The sequence below is a fragment of the Ovis canadensis genome, chromosome 17 (genome assembly GCF_042477335.2).
Source record: "Ovis canadensis isolate MfBH-ARS-UI-01 breed Bighorn chromosome 17, ARS-UI_OviCan_v2, whole genome shotgun sequence".
NCBI classification, from domain to species: domain Eukaryota; kingdom Metazoa; phylum Chordata; class Mammalia; order Artiodactyla; family Bovidae; genus Ovis; species Ovis canadensis.
In genome coordinates, this window is record NC_091261.1 from 50,155,305 (window position 1) to 50,180,310 (window position 25,006).

At 42.1% G+C, this 25,006-nt stretch overlaps 1 protein-coding gene across 15 annotated transcripts in view; it reads right to left on the reverse strand.

Moving 5' to 3' along the window:
• Window positions 1-1,256: 1,256 nt before the first annotated feature.
• Window positions 1,257-25,006, reverse strand: part of RAPGEF2 (Rap guanine nucleotide exchange factor 2) — a 266,791-nt gene continuing 243,041 nt past the window's right edge. For 6 of the 15 annotated variants that reach the window (XM_069557276.1, XM_069557272.1, XM_069557282.1 and 3 more), the window contains 13 exons: window positions 23,586-23,743; window positions 22,730-22,970; window positions 20,456-20,839; window positions 18,217-18,428; window positions 18,001-18,124; window positions 17,373-17,396; window positions 16,069-16,292; window positions 14,284-14,484; window positions 10,281-10,433; window positions 7,877-8,102; window positions 6,785-7,344; window positions 4,304-4,579; window positions 1,257-3,290 (listed from right to left, as the gene is read on the reverse strand). In XM_069557276.1, the coding sequence (XP_069413377.1) occupies window positions 3,262-3,290; window positions 4,304-4,579; window positions 6,785-7,344; window positions 7,877-8,102; window positions 10,281-10,433; window positions 14,284-14,484; window positions 16,069-16,292; window positions 17,373-17,396; window positions 18,001-18,124; window positions 18,217-18,428; window positions 20,456-20,839; window positions 22,730-22,970; window positions 23,586-23,743 (2,812 nt within the window). In that variant the 3' untranslated portion in view covers window positions 1,257-3,261. The remainder of the gene's footprint in view (window positions 3,291-4,303; window positions 4,580-6,784; window positions 7,345-7,876; window positions 8,103-10,280; window positions 10,434-14,283; window positions 14,485-16,068; window positions 16,293-17,372; window positions 17,397-18,000; window positions 18,125-18,216; window positions 18,429-20,455; window positions 20,840-22,729; window positions 22,971-23,585; window positions 23,744-25,006) is intronic. The other 9 variants (XM_069557277.1, XM_069557274.1, XM_069557284.1 and 6 more) reach the window with 5 other exon arrangements.

The window sequence follows — 25,006 nt, forward strand, 5'->3', positions numbered from 1 at the left end:
ATACTTCTTACAACCCTGGAGTGGAGTGAGTGGAGTCTTTGCTACTTAAAGGTAACCTAAAACATAAACACGTAAGAACAGGCATTGTGGCTGTCATTTTATTTTCAGCAGAATACAAAAAGTGATTAAGAGGTTATTCTTCAAAACATCAGTTCCTTAATATTTTTCTGAACACATTAGAGAAAAGCAAGCTTTTTGAACGACAGAAATTGACAGCATGGCTTGCTGTTGTGATAGGGTGTCCCTGAGCAAAGGGTTTTTACAGTGAACAGCTGATGGTGGCAAGCACATGAGAACACAGGTGTCCACACAGGGCACCTGCATTCTGAACAGGTACAGCTGAAGCTACAGAAATGGTCTTAATTCTCCAAATTGTTGTAGTGGCCAGATTTTCAAACTTTACTCACCAAGACTGCACAAATGCCTCAGTCAGACTTTTAAGTTTTGGCCATTTTCCCTTTAGCATCAGGACTGAAGTCCTGCCATCTTTCTAGACGCCCTCACATTTCCTCACGTTTTGCTTAACTGACTCTCACCTTTTTAAATATAAATGCCCTTCTCATAGACTTTACGTATTATTCAGACCTACCTTACATGAGGACTCACAGAAAGAACACAGATATTAGATATACTCTTTGTGGTTATTGTTTAGTTTTCAAGTTGCATCCGACTCTCTAGTGATCCCACTGACTGTAGCTCTCCAGGCTCCTCGGCCCATGGGATTTCCCAAGCAAGAATACTAGAGTGGTTGCCATTTCCTTCTCCAGGGGATCTCCCTGACCCAGGGACCAAACCACATCTCCTGCATTGGCAGGCAGATTCTTTACCACCAAGCCACCAGGGAAGCCCTGATGTACTTGTCAGAACTTCCAAATTACTCGCTAGTTTGTACTAACTTACTGGCCATAATCTTGAATGCCAGTTTAAATTCTCTGAGGTCCTATTTCTTAGTACATATATTGGGAATCCAAATATTGTGTCCTGCAAAGATTTTTCCTGGAAAAGAAATGGGAGGAGATAAATGCTATGTAGATATACAATGATACCATTTTTCACTGAATTTCATTAAACACTATGAATTCTGGACACATGAATGATCTTATTTTCTACTAACATGAATGATATTAATTTCTTCTCTCTTAGGCGATGTCATCTGTACCTCCTCAGTGCCCTGAGGACTTGCTCCTGCAGAGACTCAAGGGCTTTCTCACGCTTCAGTTAGAAAAAGCATGCACAAGTCATTAAGAATATAGACATGGTGTTATGTTATATTTATTTATTTTCCAGCTTGTACAAACTGGATGTAGAAGCATAAACATAGTACATTTCTACCATTTTCAACAAAAATATAACCAATATGTACAATTATTGTATTAAAAATACAAAAGGGATACAGACTCCACCAATGTCTTTCTAAAAGACATACAGGTACAAGTAGTATCAAAAGTATGAGGAAATCACCAGTTAATTGTACATTCTGCACTTGACATCACAGAGCGAACTGAGGTTACAGTCCTATGTTCTACGGTGACTTAATGCTTAGATAACATTTGTGCAACTTGTGTAGAGCGAGAGTTCTGTCTTTCTATATGCACATGAGGTCCATAGCCTAGAGAAGAAAACTGGCAAATAATGCATCTTACATGTAAAATTACAAATGCATCATTGACAATGTAATATATAAGCAAGTAGACAAATGCCATGATACAGGAGAGAATCATTAAATAAAGCACTGACATTGCTTTGATACAGTGAAAAAACACTGCAATTCGACTTTTAAAATTGGAAGCTATTTACGTATATCTACTGATCAATATGATCAGCTGAATTTAATGGAAAAAAAATCCAAGACCAGCAGTTCCTCACATCTGAGTACTACTCGGATTGGCAGCCTTCACTTTTCCGGAGTCTGTGCAAAAACAACACAAAAGTAGAGTGGAGGGTTCAGTCCTTCTGGGGTTAATAGCAGCTGTGAGCAGGTGGTTGCTACACTCAGGCCTTCTCCATCTCAGCGTCCATAAAGCCACTTACGGGCCAGTCTTTGGCCGCCAGCCTGCCTTGCAAAGGCTGGCGGATCGCACCAGGTTTTGGACCTTTTTGATCTTTTTCATGTTAAAGGCTCGTGTGTTCCCTCGTGCCGATTGATCGATACAGGGAGGCTGTCTTGAAAGAGCAGTATGAATGGCTGGCGTTAGTGCCAACACCCCAAGCTGCTTTCACTGCAATGCTATCCAGTTATAAACGTTTCTCTTTAAAAACAAACAAGAGAAGCCCTAAAGCTAAATGAACAGAAATCAAAGAAACATAATTTAAAAAACAGGGGGTCTGCCGTCTGTCTCGATGGAGCAGGGCACGCCCAAGGGTGACGCTGCCCTGTGCTCCATAAGGCTCAGACACAGGACGCTAGAGTCCCAGTCCCTCCCCGACCATGTGCAAACAGTTTGTACAGTAGAGCCCCAGCCCCTGAGGAAGGAGGGGCGGGAGCCCTGGGATCTAGGTAATTGGCTAACATCTCATGCTTCCAGGATAGGGCACTTCTGGGGGTGGCCAGGACGCAGGAAGAGGGGCTGTGCCCCGCCTCCTCTCTTCCTGGTGTGGCCACACCCTGTCCGGCATATTTGGTTTTTGAGAAACCCAGGCTGGCAACCCTACTTAAAGGTTCAAAATAATACTGTAATCATTAAATGGATATAACATTTACTCTCTGAACACAATCTTTAAACTCATTAAAAAGGAAAAAAAAAAAAAAGACATTGTAAACAAGCGGATGAGCACTGTACTCAAAGGATTTCGTTTTTGTTTTCCTTGGTGGGTTAAAGGCCCCAAGTAGTTCCGTGGCTGACTTTTCTCACGATTCCAATGAAACCAAGTGCTAGGACTGGATTGAAATCTAAAAGGGAGATTTTTTAAAAATCCTTCCCGGCGTGGATAAGTGCAGCCAGGGTGAATCATCGGTGGCGATGACCTTGGAATCTGGAATGATGCTGTGTTACGTGGCAGGCAGCGACGGGGAGCTCGGAGACGGCTGCGCTGTGCATTCAAGCAACGAGGTCGGAAAAGTGCCAGGGCGGTTTCTTCACAGTATTTCACATGCAAAGGGGACAGGAAGAGGGGTCAGGAGCCCCATGCTGCTTTTAAGGCAGGAAAGGAGGCAAACTGGTCCACCATCCTCAGAGTGTGAGTTCCAAGGCTCCGACGCTAGGGGGCGTCTTCTTGTGCTCTCCTTTGGGCGGTTGACTAGGGTCCAGAGAAGCCCGCACCTCAAACAGCAGACACTTGTTCATCTTCTGCTAAAACAACCATGAAAGAAAGAAATCAATGAGTAAGCAAGTAATTTTCTTGTGCTTAGAATACATTAACCGATATAAAATAAAAACACCATAGCTATTTTGTAAGTCTAGGTCACTATACTGTAGCTATTTTGTAAGTCTAGTCACTTACAATACTCATCTTTTTTTCTCCCTAATGATTCACAATGAAAAGTTTAAAATAAAGTATATTGTATATTTACTGACTGGAAATTCACTGACGGTAAATTCACTGAAGTGAAGTAGCTCAGTTGCGTCCGTCTCTTTGCGACCCGGTGGACTGTAGCCCACCAGGCTCCCCCGTCCATGGGATTCTCCAGGCAAGAGTACTGGAGTAGGTTGCCATTTCCTTCTCCAGGGGATCTTCCCGACCCAGGGATAGACCCAGGTCTCCCGCATTGCAGGCAGACACTATAAAGCAGCATGTGACCTTTCATAGTATACACTCACACATAAAGTCTAGAAGGATGTATAACAAAATGCTAACGGTGGTTGTCTGTAAATGGCAGGATTATAAGTAATTTTCATTCATTGTTTTGCTTTCTTCTGTAACAATTTTTTGCAGAATAACGTAAAAGCAGAAGAGGGAAGGGGTGGTAGTCTGCCCCTCTGCATTCTCACCCCAAACGGCCAGCTGGGTTCATACAGAGAAGGCAAACAAAGCTCTAGAGAAGTGGGTTTTTCTTCACTAGACTTTCATTTGGAACTTGTTACAAGTTCAAACACTTTCCCAGAAAACTGAGGATTAGGGAAGGAAAAGGAGCCATGCACACGTTATTACAGGGGACCCCGCTGCAATCTTTAGTTATTTCTCAAGTCGCTTAGGAAGAAGCAAAACGCAGCCAGCTGCACACACTAAGTTAGGGGCATGGGGTGTGGAGCCCTAAGTGGGCAGCGTCTGTAGGGAGAGCAGACCAGCCAGGATCGGGGATGTTGGAGATGGGGCGCAGAGGCAGGGCTGGAGGGTTGGGGGTTGGGGGGGGAGGCGCATGTACCGTCCTCCTCGGCGGTGAGGCCCGGGGGTGCACAGGGGCCGGCGCGTGGGTCACCATCACCAGGCCGGTGCCACTGCGGCCTGGGGGCAGGCCTGGCGCTGCCTGGGGAGGGTTCGGCCGGCCGGGCCAGCATCCTGGACCGCTGCAGCGCCACAGTGTAGTCCGGCGGTTTCCGGGCCGGGTGTGGGTGGGCCTCGGGGAAGTCGGTGATGGGGATGCCCACGTAGCCTGGTGGAGTAGGCGGCGGCTCCCGGTAGCGGCCCTCCTTTCTGGCTGCTGGGAGAGAAAAGGCGCTGCAGTCAGCATCTAGGGAAGCGCATCCTGGGCCATGCGCACTCATCCGAAAGGATGAGGACCACGATCAACAGTGCGCATGTGGTGCAGCAGCACGTAGGCCTGTGGAGCGGGATGCGGGGGTGGTGCAGTGGGAGGCAGGACGTGTACCAAACTGGCTATCCACCAGTCATCTCTGGTGGCACAAGTGACTAAGCAATCTAAGTACCTGTAACTCTAACCGGGTGACTGCATAGCATCTCTGCTGGTCACAAAGTAACCAACGCCAGTTGGTTTCCTTTTACTGGAAACACCAGGCAAAGGAACCAGCAAGGCACCCAGGCCCAGGCCAGCAACCCCGGGAGAGGGGCCGGCCAGGCGGGCTGTCACCCTGTGCTGGGCACCACCCTCACCAGGCAGAGGATCCATTCCATGTTACTTTCAAGCCTTGGGTCTCACTTCGGAAAACAGGGAGTCAAAATAAAGTTGGAAAAGTGTACCCAAAATGATGCAAATTTCAAAACTTAAAACTGTATGTATGTAAGGTATGTATTTTTTCTTAAAATCCTTTTATAGTAACTTCTTGACGTAAAACATGAATCTGTAAAGGCAGGTGAAGAACAAGTTTTCTTATCTTGAACTTTCTACACTCAACTGTTAGGAACTTAGATCATTCTTTCTTTTGCAGTAAAAATTTTGTGTATGTTTGTTAAAACAAAGTGCTTTTTTATTTGTAATTGTCATGATATGGAAGCATTCCAAGTGTCTATCAACAGATGAATGGATAAAGAAGATGTTATACACACACATACACACACACATAGACACACACTGGGATATTAGTCAATAAAAAGAATGAAATAATGTCATTTGCAGCTACATGGATAGACCCAGAGGTTATTATACTAAGTGAAGTAAGCCAGATAAAGACAAATATGATATCATTTATATGTGGAATCTAAAAAATAATACAAGTGAATCTATATACAAAATAGAAATAGACTCACAGACATAGAAAACAAATTCATGGTTATCCAAGGGGGAAATGGAGAGGAGGAATAAATTAGGAGTTTGGGATTAACATATACATGTGTATAGCACAGGGAACTATATTCAATGTCTTTTAATAGCCTATAACGGAAAATAATATATATATGAATCACTTTGTTGTATACTTGAAACTAACACAGTATTATAAATCAACTATACTTCAGTTTTTTAAAAGTGCTTTAAAAATTGCAACCTAAGACTAGGTATTGTTTTTTCCTTATACATCTTGAAAAGACAAATTATATTCCAGATTTCTCACTCTGTATCCTATAATGCATCCCTACACTTTAATCATACAGATGTTGAGCGTGCCATAAAGAATATATTCTGATAGGGTTAAGGGAAAATAAGAGACCTTACAACAAAAACAGCGGCAGCAAACTGATAGTGACTTTCATGTACTTAGAAATTATTATCTAGGCACTAGTGTTCAAAGTGATTTGCAGATATTTCCTTTAAAACTCACACCAACTGCATGGATAGAAATTATTAAACTCATTTTACAGATGAGGAAACAGGCACCATTCAGTGACTCACCCAGTGTCACAAAACTAGGACAGTGGCAAAGCACCGATTCAGCACGACCCAGCCAGCCTGACTCCCAGGCTCTTATTGATGACATTACCTCTTAGCACCCTCCCCACCATTTTCTATCCTATGCAGGGGAAATTTGTGTAGCACAGAAAACAGCTTACCTACATAAAAAAACATCAATAGGAGATTTTTAAATATGCAATGTGTAAAGTTCTAAATACAATTCAAGGGAACAAAACAGAATCATAAACCATTTAAAACCGGTTCCAATTAAACAAAAGAAACTTCCTCCTCTAGAGAGAATGGCCACCCTTTCTGGTAACTTTTAGCCTAGATCAATACTAGAGCAGAGAATACCCATAATGACAACCTACTGATCCTGACAGCTACAACACATGGAAGGTGTCCTGTGCTGCAGAGTATTTATAAGCACTAGAGTGCAGAACCTGGGCTCTTGTAACCATCATTCACTTCAAAATGCTGAGTGCACTGCTAACTCGGAAGCCCTAAGGGGCAATGGGTGGGAGAGAACGAGGAGAAGACCCACAAACATGTACTTTTACTTGTGAAATAAGTCGGGGTGCAGCCATGACCCACACACGACAGAGCCGGCGGTCAGCTTACCAATGAGCCCCTTGGCGGCACTGGGTGTCACGGCTATGTGGGCAGCCATGGCAGCAGGTTTGGCTTCCTCTGCAGTCACGGCCGTCATGCTGCTGCTGTCAGCATCAAGGGAAACGTCCTTACCCCCCCTTCTCTTGATCGTGCCCGTGTCCCCTTCCGAGTCCTCTCCCCAGTACCCCGTGGACGAGGCCCAGCTGGCCCGGGACTGGGCCTGATCGAGACTCTCTCGGCTCTGACTCTGCCTGCTGTACTTTGCACTGTGGTCAGGAAACATGATTTGGTCCATATGGCTGCTCGAGGCCCACAGCCCTGCAGCGTCCCCTGGGTAATCAAAGTGAGTGTGCCCAAAGGGGAGTGTCTCCCAGCTCCTCTGGTGCTGGATGGTCTGGATGTTATCATGGGAGCCGCTCGAGCACGATGTCCAGCTCCCCCGGCCACTGTCGGCAGCGTCCAGGGAGGCTCGGTCCCCCTGGTCCTGGGAAAGCTCCTCTGTGCTGGGGGAAGAAATCACGGTGGCTGCAGCATACAGGCCCCTGCTCTCGGACAGTGGTGCACAGGACCTAGGCGGCCAACAGGAAAGAAAAAGGAAGAAAGAAGACGAGAAGGGGAGGGGAAGAAAAGAGCAAGATTAACTAATCAATCTACAATAAAACCCCTTTTTCCCTCAAAAGGTGGCTTCCTTTCCCCCCAGGAAGAGGATGAAGGCTCCAACGACAGCAGCCACTCTGTCCTGTTCAGTGTCCTCCCCCTAGCCCTTGGAATGTCAGTACAACATCGACACGGGGGAAAAGAGCAACCAGTTGCTTACAATAAAGGAAGCTTCCCCTTACAGGGCTCACCACAGTCTGATTATTTTGGGAGGGCAGCTCATACAAAAGGACTAAGACACATGCCAGAGTTGCCCCCTGCCCTCAGCACAGAGAAATGGGTCCCGGTGAAGACCAGCCCTAACTCGAAAGCATTCTGCCTGGCAGAGACAGCACAGTGCTTTCAGGAAATGCTGAGCATCAGAACTGGGATGGGAGAGCACCCATCGCCTGGGCATCACGCACAGTAAACAGCAATGCACACGTGGAGGAGAGGAGCCCCTACCCCAGGCTGTACTGGTCAGGCTCCACCGCCGGCCGCCTCTCTAGCCGGCCCGAGGCCAGGCTGGTCTCCACGATGCTGACCGACGGCCTCTGGCGCCGCTCGTCAGGCAGCGAGACGGGCAATGAATCAAAGGAGGAGTTGCTGACGATGCTGGATCTCGAGGAGATTTCGCTGTGGCCAGAGTCTGAGAAGTTATCCACGGTGCCACTCGGAGCCAAAGTGTAGCCTGCGTAGGGACACACCAGTCCTTAAACGCTGTGGGTTCATAGCGTCCACAATGCAGGCTACAGAAGCCGCCACAGAAGTGGGAACTAAACACTCTACTTGTGGACTGAGATATCTCAAGTTTTTACTCAAATGAACTTCACTGTGTTTCATGAAAGTTTAGGGAGGAAAAAAGAAAACGCCATTATATGAGCCAGGAACTAATGCAGAGATTATGGCATGACCCGACTCATCTTAGCTTTCTTAAATATAAATTATACTGCACCCGTCTATACAAATGAAACTATGAAAAATGACTAGGATCATATTTAAAAGTATGTTTTCTTTTCTCAATCTGAAAAGTGAGCAATTTTGCCTTCAATGGCGTTACTATTTTTTAGAACTTTATGGCAGAGAATAACTCCATTAGGAAGATCCACATTGTAAGTGGACATATAGGAATAATAAATAAGACCTGAAGAAGGTATCTTTGGGTTTTTGCCATTTGATTTTTCAACAATAATACATTGGATAAATCACATAAAAGCCAATTGTTTTGAAGGATACAATGTACAAAACCTCCACTTTCTCCCTGGACCATCACTATGTCCAAACAAATGTCCATTTTCTGGTATGAAGGACCTTTAACTATCCTTTGTTGCTAAAAATAATTCTGAAAGTCACAAAGGAAGAGAGGCTTGTCTTGACATTTTTAACAACAACAAAAAATCCAAATCTTCCTTCTCAGTACGTTTCTTTTTTTAACATTACTAAGAATCTAATGCTACTTAAAATACTGATTTTACATGATTATACGTGTACAGTGCAAAATTTTCAATGCCACCTACCAAATTAAAAAAAAAATGAAATCCAGAACACCTAAATGTTGCTCATTACTCTCTAAAAGAGTATTTTCTCCTCGTTTCAGTAAATTATGAATTCCTGATTTATTTTTTAAAGGTTGCACAGGTCTTGATATGATTTAATGTGTCCATCTATGAAATGTCTTTTATAAACCACACTATGAGTTCTGACAGACAAGATTTCCTGAACAGTCTGCCCAAAAAACACCCGAGAAACCATCACTCAGGTGGTGCCTTGGACACGTGGAGGGAGGGACTGTTCATTTTCCTCAGCTAATGAGCTGACTCCAGTCCTTCCCCCTGGCTCTGGGCTCTGTAAACCCCACCCATCCCAAAGGTCCATGGTGCATTGTTATTCTTGTTCCTGTTCTCCCTTCCAAGGGAAGAGGAGGAGCTGGTTAAATCCAACTGCCCAGAGCCAAAAGATCTCAGCTGACTGCTGAGAACGGAGAAGAGTTCAGACACACCCGCTGAACACAGACTACAGACTGATACCACAAAAAATGCACAGGTGTCCAAAAAAGCTAGAAAGTCAAGCAGGAATGGAATTTGTTGTACCAGTGAAATCTCACAATGGATTAATCTCTTTGGCCTTGTCTAGTGAGAATGGTCTGGACTTATTACGGACTTATGCCCATTCAGTGAAAGGGTAGGGGGTGGAAATAATTCTGAGGTTAGGCAGCAGAGAATTACCTAGTATTTTAAGACAAGAAAGCATTAATATTGGAAGGCGAGCCTGAGTGCCTAAAATGTAATCTCCTTAAAAATAAGACAAGATAGTAACAGAAAAGATAATCAAGACCCATGTTAATACAATGAAAAATAAATCAGAAAGATAATAGTTTTTCTTATGTTTATATAGTCCTTTACTCCATAATTAATGCCATATAATCATACTTAGTTAGAACTGTTAGTATAAAAAGAATTATTCCCACACTTTTAATCAGGAAAAAATGAATTATAAAAACTATAACATTACTAAAAATGAATTTTATAGTTATATAAGCTTAACACTATTTATAGTTATAAATATTAAAGAATACCAAAATTCTTCAAAATTTATAAACTGAGGAGAAAAAATCCATTGGGTGTTACACATCAGGTCGCTTTTGTTTTTCTGGTTGCACCTTGTGGGCTTGGAGGAACCTTAGTTCCCTGAACAGGGATGGAACTTGCCTCAGCAGCAAAAGTTTGGCATTCTGACCACTGGATGGTCAGAGAATTTCCAAGGTCATTTAAAATGACTATATTGTCAGCAATGATGGAATCTCTAACCGGAATTTATCATGGCTGAAAGAACAGGTCACCAGGAAGGAGAACATAAGTCACCCAGTCACCTTTCCGTGGGGAGCTCTGTGGGGAGGTGGGCGGAGAGGAGAGTTGGGAAGACGTGTTGGATATTGTGTCTTCTGCTGGCCTCCTATGGCGCTCCAGACCTCCTTCTTCAGACAAAGAAAGAATTTTCTTTAAAGCTTGTGGAGAGTTGACGCCTGTAAGAGAAAGAATTTCAATGTGCAGAATAACCAGAAGAACCCAAACACCTTTCTGTGCTAAGACTTAATATTCTATTCTGTTGCAGGCTGTCTGCAGTCTCAGAGGTCTGTGTGCTCTCCCCAGGTAAACAGAGGTAACCTCACAGGAGGCACCCGGGACTGCAGTGCAGCTTCTGATGCCCACGGGGATGAGAGAGGCTGCTTCCAGTATTCCATGCTAGGTTCTGAATCTTGGCCACGACATTCATTATTCAACAATATGTTGGGCAGCAATGAAGAAAAAAAAGAGACAATTTGGAAATACTTTAAGTTAGGATGAAAGTGGTGCAGCTCAGAATTATCAGAACTCAAGTTTGGGTTGGAAAGAGGTATTTTAGTGTTGGAAAAGCTAGTGTGTGGGAAGTGGAAGTGATGGCAGGAAAGGATTGAGCCAAGAGGCAAAAGGAAGTAGCAGGAAAGAGACTGAAGGAGCATTAAGGAATTCCACACTAATATCTGATCAATAAGCAGATGGAACAGCAGCAGGAGGGGACCTTGAGAGTGCCGGGAACCAGAAGTTGAGGGAGAAGGTGTCTGGGGGGAGCCATTGAGCACCGAGTACAGGATCAAGCAGGAGGAAGTCAGGCAGAAGAAAAAGGATCCCATGTGCTACTATCAGGTGGCTTTCCCCTAAAAACTACTATAGATGTGAGGAAGTCACGTGAAGAGATTTTTACTAATGCTGCTAAGTCTGTAGCATTTTTATGAGGCACTCTCAATTACCATATTTTGAACAACAAAGAGACCTAAGGGGAGGCATTTAGAGGCTGAAACTACCTCAATTAATACTAGTTTTGTGGGGGTTTTGGCTGTGCTGGGTCTTCACTGCTGTGCACGGGCTTTCTCGAGCTGAGGTGAGCAGGAACTACTCTCTAGTCACTGTGTGCAAGCTTCTCATTGTGGTAGCTTCTCTTACTGTAGAGCATGAGCTCTAGGACCTGTGGGCTTTAGGTGTTGCAGCACGTGGGCTCAGTAGTTGCAGCTCCCAGGTTCTAGAGCATAGGCTCAACAGCTGTGGCATCCAGGCTTAACTGCTCCAAGGCATATGGAATCTTCCCAGGTAAGGGATCAAACTTGTGTCCCCTGCATTGGCAGGAGGATTCTTAACCACTGGACCGCCAGGGAAGTCCTTAAATATTTATTTTGTCAGCTTGGGTCTCAGTTGTGGCACGCAGGCTTAGCTGCCCTGCAGTATACGGGATCTTAGTTCCTTGACCAGGAATCAAATCCTCAGCCCCTGCACTGGAAGGCAGATTCTTTACCACTGGACCACCAGGGAAGTCCTTATGTTAGTTTTGATGTTCTCAGACTTACCAAAATCCACTAAAAAAGGAGGAATGAAATTTAACCAAGATTTAATCCTTCATTTCACCTCACGGAAGTGTCTGATACTACTTTTTAATACAATCTTTTAAAAATCATTTTTAAAGCAATCTTTTAATTATGCATACAAATAATAATATACACAGGATACATGAAAAACACCAGTTACACTAAAGCTACATGAATGAATAGCTTTAATTTGGAAAAAAAAATTCCCAGACAGCATCACACACAGAATGAAAACGTACTGCCTTTGAACAATGTAGATGGATGTGAAGATGCTATGCCTTAGAAAACTCTGTTCCACTTTGAAAGTACTTTGATGAGAAAGACATTAAAATAAAAAATGCAGGAAGGGGGACTTCCCTGGCAGTCCAGTGGTTAAGACACAGCCTCCCAATGCAGGGGTTGCAAGTTTGGCCTCTGGTCATGGAGCTAAGATCCTAACTGCCTCATGGCCAGAAGACCAAACATAAAACAAAAGCAATATTGCAACAGATTCACCAAAGACTTTAAAAAACGGTCCACATCAAAAAAAATATTTCAAAAAAATTGTACGAAGTATTCAGAATAAAACTTGGTTCATGAATGAGGGTGGTGGGTGAACTCAGCAACTCTAAGTTAATATTTTATATTATGTGACTTTAAATGTTTGTTAAACTCTTTTAAGAAGACACATAATTATTTCATCCATATTCCTGAAGTTCATAAATTCAAACAGGCCTAAAAATATTGAAGAGAGAGTCTCCTTGAGAAAGGGGAGGATGACTTTCTATTAGGTGTGCCTCCATGTAGAGTAACAGGCTGTGTCCATAAAAGAAGCAGAAAAGAGGCAATAGAGGTTGACTTGCAGGGGACTTAGAAGCACAAGGATATTCATAACAGGGAAGTGGAGGGACTTCCCTGGAGGTCCAGGGGTTAAGATGCTGCACTTCCACTGCAGGGCGCTTGGGTTCCATCCCTGGTGGGGGAACTAGATCCCATATGCCACATGGGGCAGCCAAAAATTAAATAAAACTATATTTAAAAAAATAACACAGTGAACAAAGGAACATTAATTCAGTTTGTTTGTGATAGAGGCAGCAAAACAAGTATTTCGAAGAAGAAAATGTCCCATAAAGGGGAGATATTTCACTTTTCCCCAGTTCAACACATGGGACACCTGCTGATCAGGAGGGAGGAGCCAGTGGCAGAGCACGCGTGAGCGGGAGCACAGAGCATCAGGGCTCCTGCCTGATGCATGGACAGCCTGCAGCCGGCCGGGAGCTATCCCAGTTACCAGCACCCCATTCTATCAAGAGTCAACTCTTTGCTGCCAGTTGTTTTTTAAAATTTCTTTCCTTTTATTAATATTGTTTCCTGTCACACAGACACACACACACACACAGATAGAAAAAAGAACTAGGACATTTTATGAAAAATAATTTTTCTCCATTTACATAAAAGGACTAAACTAGTCCATACTTTACTTTTAATAGGAAAGATGAAGCTCCTTTAACTGGAGCTGACTATTTTCCTCCCAAGTTACAGAGTCGATGATTCAACAAATCAGAGTTACGCCTCCAGACAAATCATTTCACTTAGAAATATTCTGCCTAAATTCCAGCAACTCATTGATCAAAAGGTTAAACTAGATTAAATAAGGTATATGGGCAAAGCAGCTTCTGTACTTGCTAAAAGTTAAATGAGTAAAAGCCCCATGGCCTGCCTCTGCTCCCATCACTATGACAAAGGAGCATGACTGAATGAGATGCTCTATAAAAACAGTTCTTCCCACTTGCAAAAGTAAAGTTTAACTTCATGAACATTAATGTCTTATTAAGAGGGGACAATCAGGGAAAACTCAGGTATATCAGACGAAGTTATCCAAAATAAGCAATGTTCCCTAATCTGAGAAGCAGCTGGTGAATGAACAGCGCCATAAGGGCGTGTGGGTTGTTTGCGTTTTTGTGGTCGAGTTGGATGAGTCGTTTGAATAGTTTGGAAACTAATCTCTTGTCAGTCACATTGTTTGCAATTCTCCCATGCTGTCAGTTGTCTTTTCATTTTGTTTATGGTTTCCTTTGCCACGTGAAAGCTTGTAAGTTTGATTAGGTCCCATTTGTTTATTTTTGGTTTTGTTTCTATTGCCGTGGGACACTGACCTCAGAAAATATTGCTACGATTTATGTCAGAGAGTATTTTTGCTTATGTTCTCTTCTAGGAGTTTTACGACGATAGGTCTTCTGTTGAAGTTTTCAAGCCATTTTGAGTTTATTTTTATTTGTATGATGAGAGGGCATGTTCTAACCTCACTGATTTACATGGGGCTGTCCAGCTTTCCTAGCACCACTTGAACAGACTGTCTTTTTCTTAATGCATATTCTTGACTCTGTTGAAGATTAATTGACCGCAATAATTAACCCAACTTTGTAATTCAACTATACTTCAATAAAAAAATAAATGGGGGGAAAAAAAAAAAGAGGGTGTGAATGGAGTCACCTACCGAAAGGTGGGAGGTCCTTTACGGGAACTTTCTTCCGTGAAGGGTAAAGCGACACGGCGGGAACCTGCAGTCCCTGGTTGAGTTTGTGTGGCAGCTGCGGTGGCTGCGGCTGCGGCTGCGCTTTCGGCTGCAACCCCGCTCTCGGGGCCACTGGGGAGGTCTCCGATTTGACAGGCTTTTTGTCACTGGGATTCTTAGGCACTGGTAATTGTTTGGTTTGAAAATAGAACAAGAAGTTGAAGAGGTTAGTGGCCACATATAAGATAATTATAGAACTGCATGAGCGTTTTCTGCAGTTAGAATACAGAAATGTGTATCTTTTTTCCTGTTCCTCATAAAAAGGATAGAAACAAGGGCAGGAGGAGAACTTTTGCTACAGAAAAAAGGCACAACAGGACAAGATTTACTTTATGAAGTTAGCCATCTCAAAGGATGATTACACTATTAAGCACCACATTAAAAAAAAAGTGTGGATAGTTTAATATAAGTATGTCTATAAAAAACCCAAATATATTATAAAATTGTAAGAGGAAAATTGTTAGAAATTATTTTCCTAAAATGGTACCCCAAATTCCATGATATGTTTTAAGTTAATGGATAATATTAGCTACAATCTTTTTTACTACCAAATTCTCTCTCCTCTGGGTTAGAATTATCTATGTTGCTAACAGCACTTGGTACTGCTTGAGTATTATACTGAGTATATAATTCCATGACAGATAGAAGGCAATCAAATGGTGTATTTAAAGTGTATTAATATTCAAGACAACTCAATGACATATTTGACTTCCTCCATTTTACACATTAAAGGAGCTTAAATAACCTGCCTAAGGTGGCACTGTTAGGACAAGGAACAAACATGATTTTAATTCAGACCAATCTGACTGCAGAGGACAAGCTCTACACCATGCTACATGGTGCTTTTATAGTACTTGGTAAATCTAACATAATAACCTGAATCCTCTCAATTATCCAACATTTAAACTCTGTAGAAGGTATCTTCAAACTTGCCCATTGTTATTTAGTTGCTAAGTTGTGTCTGACTCTTTGTGACCTCAGGGACTGTAGTGCACCAGGATCCTCTGTCCATTGGACTCTCCAGGCAAGATTACTGGAGTGGGTAACCATTTCCTCCACCAGGGGATCTTCCCAACCTAGGGATAGAACCTGTGTCTCCTGCATTGACAGGTGGATTCTTTATCACTGAGCTACCAGGACAGCCCTAAAAGATCCCGAAGTGTCCTAAATGGAAAATGCCTCTGTCTTACAAATACAAATGCCAAGAGAAAGCAAGCAGCCCCCATTTCTCACAAGGCCAGATCTATGCATTAGGCTGAGCTACGGTTCCCTGTGGAGCAGAATTCCTGCCTTACGTGGCAGCTGAATCGACTACTGGGTGCCTTCTGGGCTAAGGGCTAAGGGGCAGCTAGTACACCTCGGTCTGTGCCCCTCCCAGGCTGCCCATCACTTTGCAGGTATCTTTGTAAGAAAACAGGGATGGGAATGGGTGCTGTATCCGCCCATGTGTCCCTTGCCTGCACCCTGGTGGCCCTGGGATGAAACCAAATAAGCCAGTCACCCTGAAGTAGTCTATGGTGTCATGGTCTCCACACTAACCCCACTGGACACGAGCCCGGGCCCAGGACTGCGCTGTGTGCTGTAATGACAGGGAAGGCTGGCGTGTCTCAGGATGCCACATGCCCCTGCACGCTGCCCTGCTGTGCTGGCACAGGAAACCTATCTGCATTCCAACTGGACCTGCAGCCACTTTAAGGAGAAACTCACGTGTGTTGGTGGCCGGCTCACACTGCAGGGATAGCGTCTGAAGACTCTCCTCATCCATCTCGAGCTCCAGATTGGACAGGTACTGCTTCACTTTGCGAGCCATCTGGGCATCTTCATATAGCTTTTTGGCATTGAGAAAGGAGCTACGACGCACCCGCTTTTTATGCCCACCTGTCTGAGCAACATCTAGCACGGTTGCGTTTGTACTACCCTGGCTGAGCGACCTGGAAGATGAAAAGGCAGAGATGCATCTCGCTCCAGCACAGGGTCACTGTACCCACAGGAAACGTGCCAAGACTTCTCTAACAGTCTAGGTCAAGAGGCCACATGCCCCATTCTGGTAAATAAACTGTCACAAAGGAATATAGAATCATATCATATTCATATAGATTAACACATAATATATAGATTTAAATGATTTTTTTTCCCAATTAAAAAGAATTCCATATACACTATATGTATATACATATATGTTTGGTACTTGTTTTGTTCAAACTAAAAATTCTACTTTTTTGCCTCTAGAAAACATCCAAGGCAGTTCTCTTGTAGAAGCCAGCAATTAATAATTATTATATATAAAAGCTCATGCAAGAATATACAGTTACAATAATTAAGAGTGACATTAAATTTATTTCTCCTAAAGGGGATGTCTTACATAGATTTAAAGAAATTTACCCACAATGTTCACAATTGTTTTCTTATTGCTTGGGTTAAGTGTAGTGAGTTTTTTCAGTAATATGGTCAATTTGTTAATAAAATGGTCATGCAAATGTAAAAACACATGTACAGGAACTAGCATATGAGTTGTTAATTATTTTTGAAAAGGACTGGTTTATAGAATGAAAACAGTAGTTAGTTGAGCTGTAAAAAATTTAGTTTTAACATGTAGGGGCACCTCCTGTATAGATTCACTTCACAAAAATCTGTGCAACAGTATTTAAATTGCACAATTTTCCCTTCTAACATCCTTTCTCCCCTCACCCCAGGTTAGACTTTTCTCATTTCAAAACACACAAATTGTATTAAAATTAAATCTTTTTGTAAGCTCAGGAGTAAGGCCTGGCCTATGGTTCCCCAGAACAGTCATCAATCATTTCACAGCTCTCATGGGTCATGACCTCAAAAGCAAAAGCCCCAGTAGATTAAACTTGAAGTCAGTTTGCCAACTGAAATTCTGCTAGAGCAAGAGGGTTAAGAAAAAAAATGCAAAAATGCAAAGCGTCAGGAAACACAGCGGGTGAGAAAAACACAATGCCACGAGCAGGATGAGAACTGTGTGGGTGTGCAGTGCCCCCACCACTTACCCCAGACTCCTCCACTTCTTCTTCCTGTAAGTGAGAGCCGTGGAGGTTGAAGCATGGGTGTAGAGAGAGACAGAGAGATCACAAGCTCAGAAAGAAAGGACCAGACTTCTGGATAAGCAGTACTAGAAGCCCACAAACCATAAACTGCATAATCGCCTCACACACACACACAACTGGACCAGCAATATCTTTCTGGCTCAAAAGTAAATATTCTGTTGTAATGACTTTTTGTTCTCTCTTTCACTGGATTCATCATTTTTGGCTATACTGACAGCTCAATCCATTGTGTGGATAGTGAGACAATACCACTTGGATCATTTATGTATTTTAGTTCATACTATCAAATTATGCCTTTTAACTCTGCAAATCAGCATTCTGAAAAATAAGAATAGTTGTGTCTCATGGTCAATGAAAAGTGTCTGAGGGACAAACTGTTTTCATTGACAGCCCAAAGTACACCAGATGTGGAATCAGACAGTCATTCTGAATTACAGCTCAACAGAGATTCTGTACACACCCTGATAAATCTTGCCACAGATGGATGTATTCGAAACCTTCTCTCATTGATTAGGAAGCTCTAAGCTCAACCTTCTCTAACCCCAGGAACACTGCTGAGGGAGACACTCACCGAGTCCTGAACATGAGGGCAGGGTCCATGTTCACAGAGGCCATTCGGCCAACGTGACGTATTTCTTTTGCAATCATTCTTAGCTTCTCAAAATTGACCAACCCGTCAACCTTGGAGTCATTCCCTATAATTGGTAAAGAAGGAAAAGGGAATCACATGGCATTCATCCTATACGTCCATCAGTGGAGACAGAAACCTTCCAACTTATATATTTACCTTCGTGAAGGAACGTAAGATCCTTCTTGATCACTGGGAATAGGGGGATGATAGGAGGCTGCAGGTTCTGACTGTTGAGGACATTGCGGTATTTTGCCATGTTTCTGGAAGGATCAAACAGGTCTTGGAGATCTTGAAACAGCTTTTCGTATTTATTGGGAAGTTTCTCCCAGGTAGTTCGCAGTCTTGCCACTGGTGCCAGGTTTAGGCCACTGAGAGGGAACAAAGAAAAGTGGTATAAAATTAAATGACTCGTCCTGTTGAAGGACGGTAGGAATGTATTGCTTATTTATTAACAGAGAACACTTCTGCGTGCGTGCTGTGTATACACAGGAATGTACAGGATTCGAAGGACTATTAATAATTCTGGGTAATGAGAACTGAAGATGGAAGCAGGGACAGGGCCTTGGGATTTTCCTCTTTTTCCGTTTATAGCCTCTGGTCTGTTTACTGCAGGCAGAACTACTACAATGTCTGGTGTCATGAGAGCAGGGCTGTGTTTCATTGCTTGTTCTCTGTACATAAAGTACTTGGCACCAAGCAGGCATTTGATAAAGCAGACTAACAAATATCCTGTGACACTGGGTCATTTGTAGAGACGTGGATGGACCTAGAGTCTGTCGTACAGAGTGAAGTAAGTCAGAAAGAGAAAAACAAATATCATATAGTATTGCTTATATGTGGAATCTAGAAAAATGGTACAGGTGAACCCAGTTCTAGGGCAGGAATAGAGATGCAGATGTAGAGAACGAATGTATGGATATGAGAAGGAGGGGGATGCATTGGGAGATTGAGATTGATATATATAAATAAACACTATCATGTGTAAAATAGAGAGCTAGTGGGAAGCTGCTGTACAACACAGGAAGCTCACCTCTGTGCTCTGTGATGACCTAGAGGGGTGGGATGGGGAAAGAGGGGAGGGAGGTCCAAGAGGGAGAGGATATATGTATACTTATGACCGACTCACTTTGTTGTACAAAAGTAACTAACACAATGTTTTAAAGCAATTGTACCACAATAAAAATATGTATATATATATCCTATGATAATAATTTTAAAGCTATAAGAACAATAATAGCATGATCAAATTCTTAGAAAAATGACTAATTTAATCATCAGCATCAATTTTGTTCATTGTTTCAATCTGTATTTTCTTCCAGCCTCTAAGAGGTTAGAGGCTGGAAGAAAATTAACATTTAGCAGGCATCCATCTGCCCTGTGCAACTGATGGAACTCTATACACATTATACTATTTAGGTTACTTGGTAACTCTTTGGGTCATTGTTATTTTATACAGAAATAAATTGACATTCAGAGAAATTCAAATAATTTGCCCCAAGTCACAGAGCTAAAAAAAAAAAAAAAAGGCAAATACAGATTTTCTGGGCTTTAAATCAGCATACAAAGTTTTTTTTTAAAAAATTGAAGCACAGCTGATTTACAATGATGTGTTAGTTTCAGGTGTACAGCAGAGTGATTTGTCATATATATCAATACACTCACACACACATACATATATATCTGTTCTTTTTCAGATTCTTTTCTGTTACGGGCTATTACAAAATACTGAGTATAGTTCCCTGTGCTATACAGTAGGCTTGTTGTTTATCTACTTTAAATATGTTAGTTGCTCGGTCGAGTCCAACTCTTTGTGACCCCATGGACTGTACCCTGCCAGGCTCCTCTGTCCATAGGATTCTCCAGGCAAGAATAGTGGAATGGCTTGCCATTTCCTACTCCAGAGGCTCTTCCTGACCCAGGGATCAAATCCAGGTCTCCTGCATTGCAGGCAGATTCTTTATCATTTGAGCCACCAGGGAAGCCCATTTTATATATAATAGTGTATATATCTTAAAGCAAACTCCTAAATCATCCTTCCCACACCTCTCTCCCATCTGCTAACCATTAGTTTATTTCGTATGTTTATCTGTCTACTTCTGTTTTATAAATAAGTTCATTTACATATAGATATATATATTTAGGTTCCACATATAAATGATACCATATGGTATTTGTCTTACTCTGTCTGACTTTACTTAGTATGATAATCTCTAGGTCCATCCATTATAAGAGACTTTAAGTAAAGGGTTACAATTAGGATTCAGAGAAAAAGAATTATTCCATATGACGCAATTAAAAAACTACTACACTCCTACAAATTGTATAGCTCTCCTGGATTGACATATATTTTTTAACCTGCAAACTGAATCGACTCTTACGATGAACATGCTCTCACCTGATGATTGCAAACATGGAGTTAAAATTCTTGCACTCCCTACAGTGCAGAGCTATCTTGATGAAATGCTTAATGATCTTCATCCTCTTCAGCTGGTTTGTCTCCCGCAGAATCTCGGATGCTACCCAAAATGTCTCCTGGTTAATGACTTCCTCGAACGTCTTCAGGTTGGCACAGCTGGTTTTTGATTTGAGCTTGAATAAGTCATCGATGTACTCAGTGGGTTCGATGTTGCGGAAAAGCTCGAAGTTGCGCATGGAGAGCTGCGTGGCCACCTCCACGGTGCTGAGCTGCAGCAGCGAGATCTGGCTCTCTCGCAGCAGCTCCTGTGCATCCTCGTCCGAGCAAAGGGTTTCCGTCTCCATGTTGTTTTTCAAGTAATACCTGTGAGAGACACAGAATCCAAAGCCTGAGCAGCAATCTCAAGACATTCCTGGAAGAATGGCACTGTCTACAGAACAGCAATGAGAACGTGCTGCTGAATGATGCGGGGACTCTGCTTGCACACAGAGGAGGCAGTGGCTCTTCAGACTCCAGATCACAGAACCCCATCCAGAAGCCACTGATAGAAGCAAACACATCACACGGAACTGCATTTGTATCACCTGCAATCCATTTTCTACTACTCTTCCTTCCTTCTAGATTATTTTATCTTTTTTTTTTTTGCTAATAAGGACAGAAAATAGCTGAACTTAGATAATCGGTATAAATAAGGAAATGGGATCCCAGGAAAGAAGTGGGAGTCCAACACAGAGTGACCACTCTGTTCCCGGAGATCCTCTCTGGCTACTGGTCCACCAAGCTCACCTGTTTATTCAAATACCAAAGAAACCTGTGAGCCATTTCCCTCTATTTGATGCTATGAGGAGAACGATCCTAAGACAGACTTTGACTTTCGAATATCTGATTTTCACAAAAACCCTCCACATAAGTGGGGTGTGTTTTCCCTGCTTGTCAGATGAAGAAACAGAGGCTCAGAAAGATGAACACCAGCTGTAGTGAGCACTCAGGGTCAGTGTACCTTTCTCTTTGTCAGCAACTTGTCCAAAGAGAATGCAGACGTTTACTCTGTTAATTTTTTTGTTATGTATTTTATAGAAAGATGCTTTCTTAAGCCAGACTCCATAAAGGAAGAAACAGAATGAGAACTGTGGTCCTGTCAAACTGGCCTTCTGCGTATTTCACCAAAGCTGACGTGACAGAAGACACAGCCCTCGGGGCTTGACAGTCATAGATGTTCTCAGCTTTGATTACTCACGAAGCCCATGATGTGAATCCATTTATAATTTTGTTGAGCAATGACTGTGAACCAGGACTCTGCACCTCAGTGGAGATTTGGAGAACTCCCATCATGATCACAGACAGATCAATAATATTTAAATGATAACAAGAAAAATGGACACTACCTACCAAGAGTTGGGGCTGGCAATAAAGTGAAAGTGAAGAAGAGCAAGAAAGTTATTGCTGACAGCAAGCTAACAGAAGTTCTGAATGAATTAAATCAGGTTTAGATGTTTAACACAAAAGGCAAGAATACAATGAAACACTTCATATGACGAGAAAAAAAGAAAAAAAATGTGATTTATGAAAACACTCAATTTTCAGAAAGTGTAAAATCTAGTCATTATACAAAAGGCAAGACATAACTACTTTTCCAACTTTCCCTAATTTGTGATTTGAGAATATCAATGGAAACACCATTTAAGAGACTGACAGAACCATTTGAGAGGCTGACAAAATCCCATACAATGTTTTCCTGCAAATATAAGGCAGCAGAAGACCAAACCCTGAAGCAACTAAGCTTTGGTTCCAGTGTTAAGAAGGATATTTCATTAGTGTCATGAACAATAATAGGCAGCTTTAGCCAACCACACTGTCATAGATATCTCCACCTAAACAAATGAAGCGCCTAGAGAAGTCAGGTAGGCAGAAGCAAATGATACAGGAAGGTGGAAGGTGTGTTGTGAATGTGCATCTCCCAGGAGGCGGCTGTGGCTTTCTGCCAGCCCTGTGTCCTGACGGGAGCACTGGTGAGCAGCAAGGAGTGGTCAGGCCACAGCACCCCTGTTTTGCACAAGTTCCTAAGAGATCCTTGTGAGGGGCAACCGTCTACTGTGTGCATTCCCTTTGATATGGCAATGCTCAGTGAATGAGGAAAATCTTTTTAATCTTCAGGGATACTTATTAAAAAAAACCCTTCGAAAGTGTTCACCGGCCTCTGGTGTGGGTTTGAGGAGGAGGGTAGAGAAATCCAACAGGATGAATAACGTCTACCTTCCACTCAGCTGTATTCTGTCAGCAAGTTTGGAAAGCTGATCTGGAAGTCTTCTTTGCTTGATCACTCCCTCTGGTGTGACAGAGACTTCACAGAGTGAGTACTGATCCGGGGTGGCGGTCACAGCAAACTCCCGGATGGCCTGAACGACCACCTCCTTCGCCGTGGTGTCCTTACTGATCATGATGTATCGGCTTTGCTGGTCAGCCTTGAAAACCCTTAGCACTTGATCTGGCAAATCTGGTGGAAAGCAGAGCCATGTGTCAGTAGGAAGGATTTCAGTACATGGTGATAAAATTAAACAGCCATGTGAAAAAAGTTCTCAGAAAAGATGATGCTGAACTTCCATCTCTCCCTTACATCAACAATTCTTCTTCAAAGATCGATTCAGTCAACATACAGGCACACTGAATGAACACATTTGCCCCAGATAAACAAGTGATCCACAGACAAACAGATCAGATCACAACAGCAGCAGTTAAAGTTGTCAGGTTGACAGCAGAAAGGAAAAAATTTAAATCTAAAGTTCATCTTTATTATAATGAAAAATCCAGGAAGCTGATCTAAAATATGCCTCTTACTTTTTATTTAATATGACCTGGTAATATCTGCATGGCACTATGTTAACTTCATTTTATGAAAGGGAACATCTGAGAGATCCATTTGCTTGTGGGCATACTAAAATAGTCTGAGTAATAATAAAAAAAACCAGTTCCAACTGTTTGAAATTTACATTTATCATGACTTTTAGCATTTGACAGAGTCCATGCCAAAGCAAGAGAGATACATATACCATTCCCGTTACATTAGGGGGAAAAAAAGATAAAAAAACAAAACTATATGAGAGGTGCTCACCAGGAGTGGCACTGAAGTCTAAAATGCGATGGTGTGACTGCAGTAAGTCAGGATTACTGGACGACAAGGTTCCGCTGACAGGCAGCGCAGTTGGGATGTGCTTAGTCTGCCTTAATCCTACTATGCTGTCATCTTGAGACTGACCAATCCCGATATCACTGAACCAAGAAAAAAAGGTACAAAATAAATGATCAGCAAGTTAAAAAGTTATGACTCACAATAGATAGTGCACACAGATAGGAAATAAACCATATTTCAGAACACTAGCAGTTAATGTACAAATATCATTAATAAATTTGACTGTAAATTACAGAAGCAACTACTGCCTGTGTATCCAACTCAAGCGCATGTTTCTCTAAAACCTGTCTTTTTAACTAGATGAATCATAACGAGTATTAGTAGTTTCTGAGTTACAGACATATATTTAAGAAAAGATAAGCCCGAGTTAGTCATGGAAATAGAGTTAAGAAAAAGCACATTTTAAGAAAGGCATTTAGTCACTCAAATGATGACTTCTGCCTCAGAATGATAAGTTGTTTTACAATCTTATCTTTAAAGAACTGAAGAAATTGAGTAAAATGAATGGAGGAAAAAAAGTCCAAACTGTCCCAATTTCATCCTCCAGTGTTTCAGAGAGATAAATGAGATCACGATAGAGTCAAATGTAAAGAAAGCCTGACACAGACATTATTTCTTAATTATATGGAGCATAAAAAAGTAGTGGTGCAGGGTGACATTTCTTGGCACCAAAGAAGAGGCAGTGGAAATCCAATGACTCACTTTTACTTTTAACTCTCTACTTAAAATTTCTAGTTCTAGATTTAAGCTCCAAGAGTACTGCTTACTATTGATAGCTACAAACTCACTTCCATTTATAAAAGCCTGGGCATAACTTTTGAAACACGATTTAATAATACATAAAAACTATTTCTAGATTTGAAGGGCCAACTATTTCCAAAACAAAATATCAGAATAAAGCAGTAAGCACAAACACAAAATTAACTAGAACACAAGCAAATGGTTATAGTTCTGACCAATTTCTATAAGTACCCTGAAATGAAGAGAAAGAAGATCATACTAAGGTTGAGACATAAATCAAGGTGTCATAAAATTAAGACGCAGCATCATTAAGTTTTTAGACATGACAGCTTCATCATAATACCTACTACCTACCGTTTTTAATGGCTGTGGGGAAAAAAAAAAAAACCAACCTAGCAGCATTCTTCCTTTTTATTTGGGAGAGAAATGGAAATTACAAAGGCAAATAAGTAAGGACAAGACTTGGGATGATGTTAGTATAAATTCTTCAAAACTCATATGTAAACTTGGTCCAGAGATCCCACTCCTGGCCATATATCTGGAGAAAACACCAATCTGAAAAGACATATGCACTCCGTTTACATTTACACTGCAGCACTATT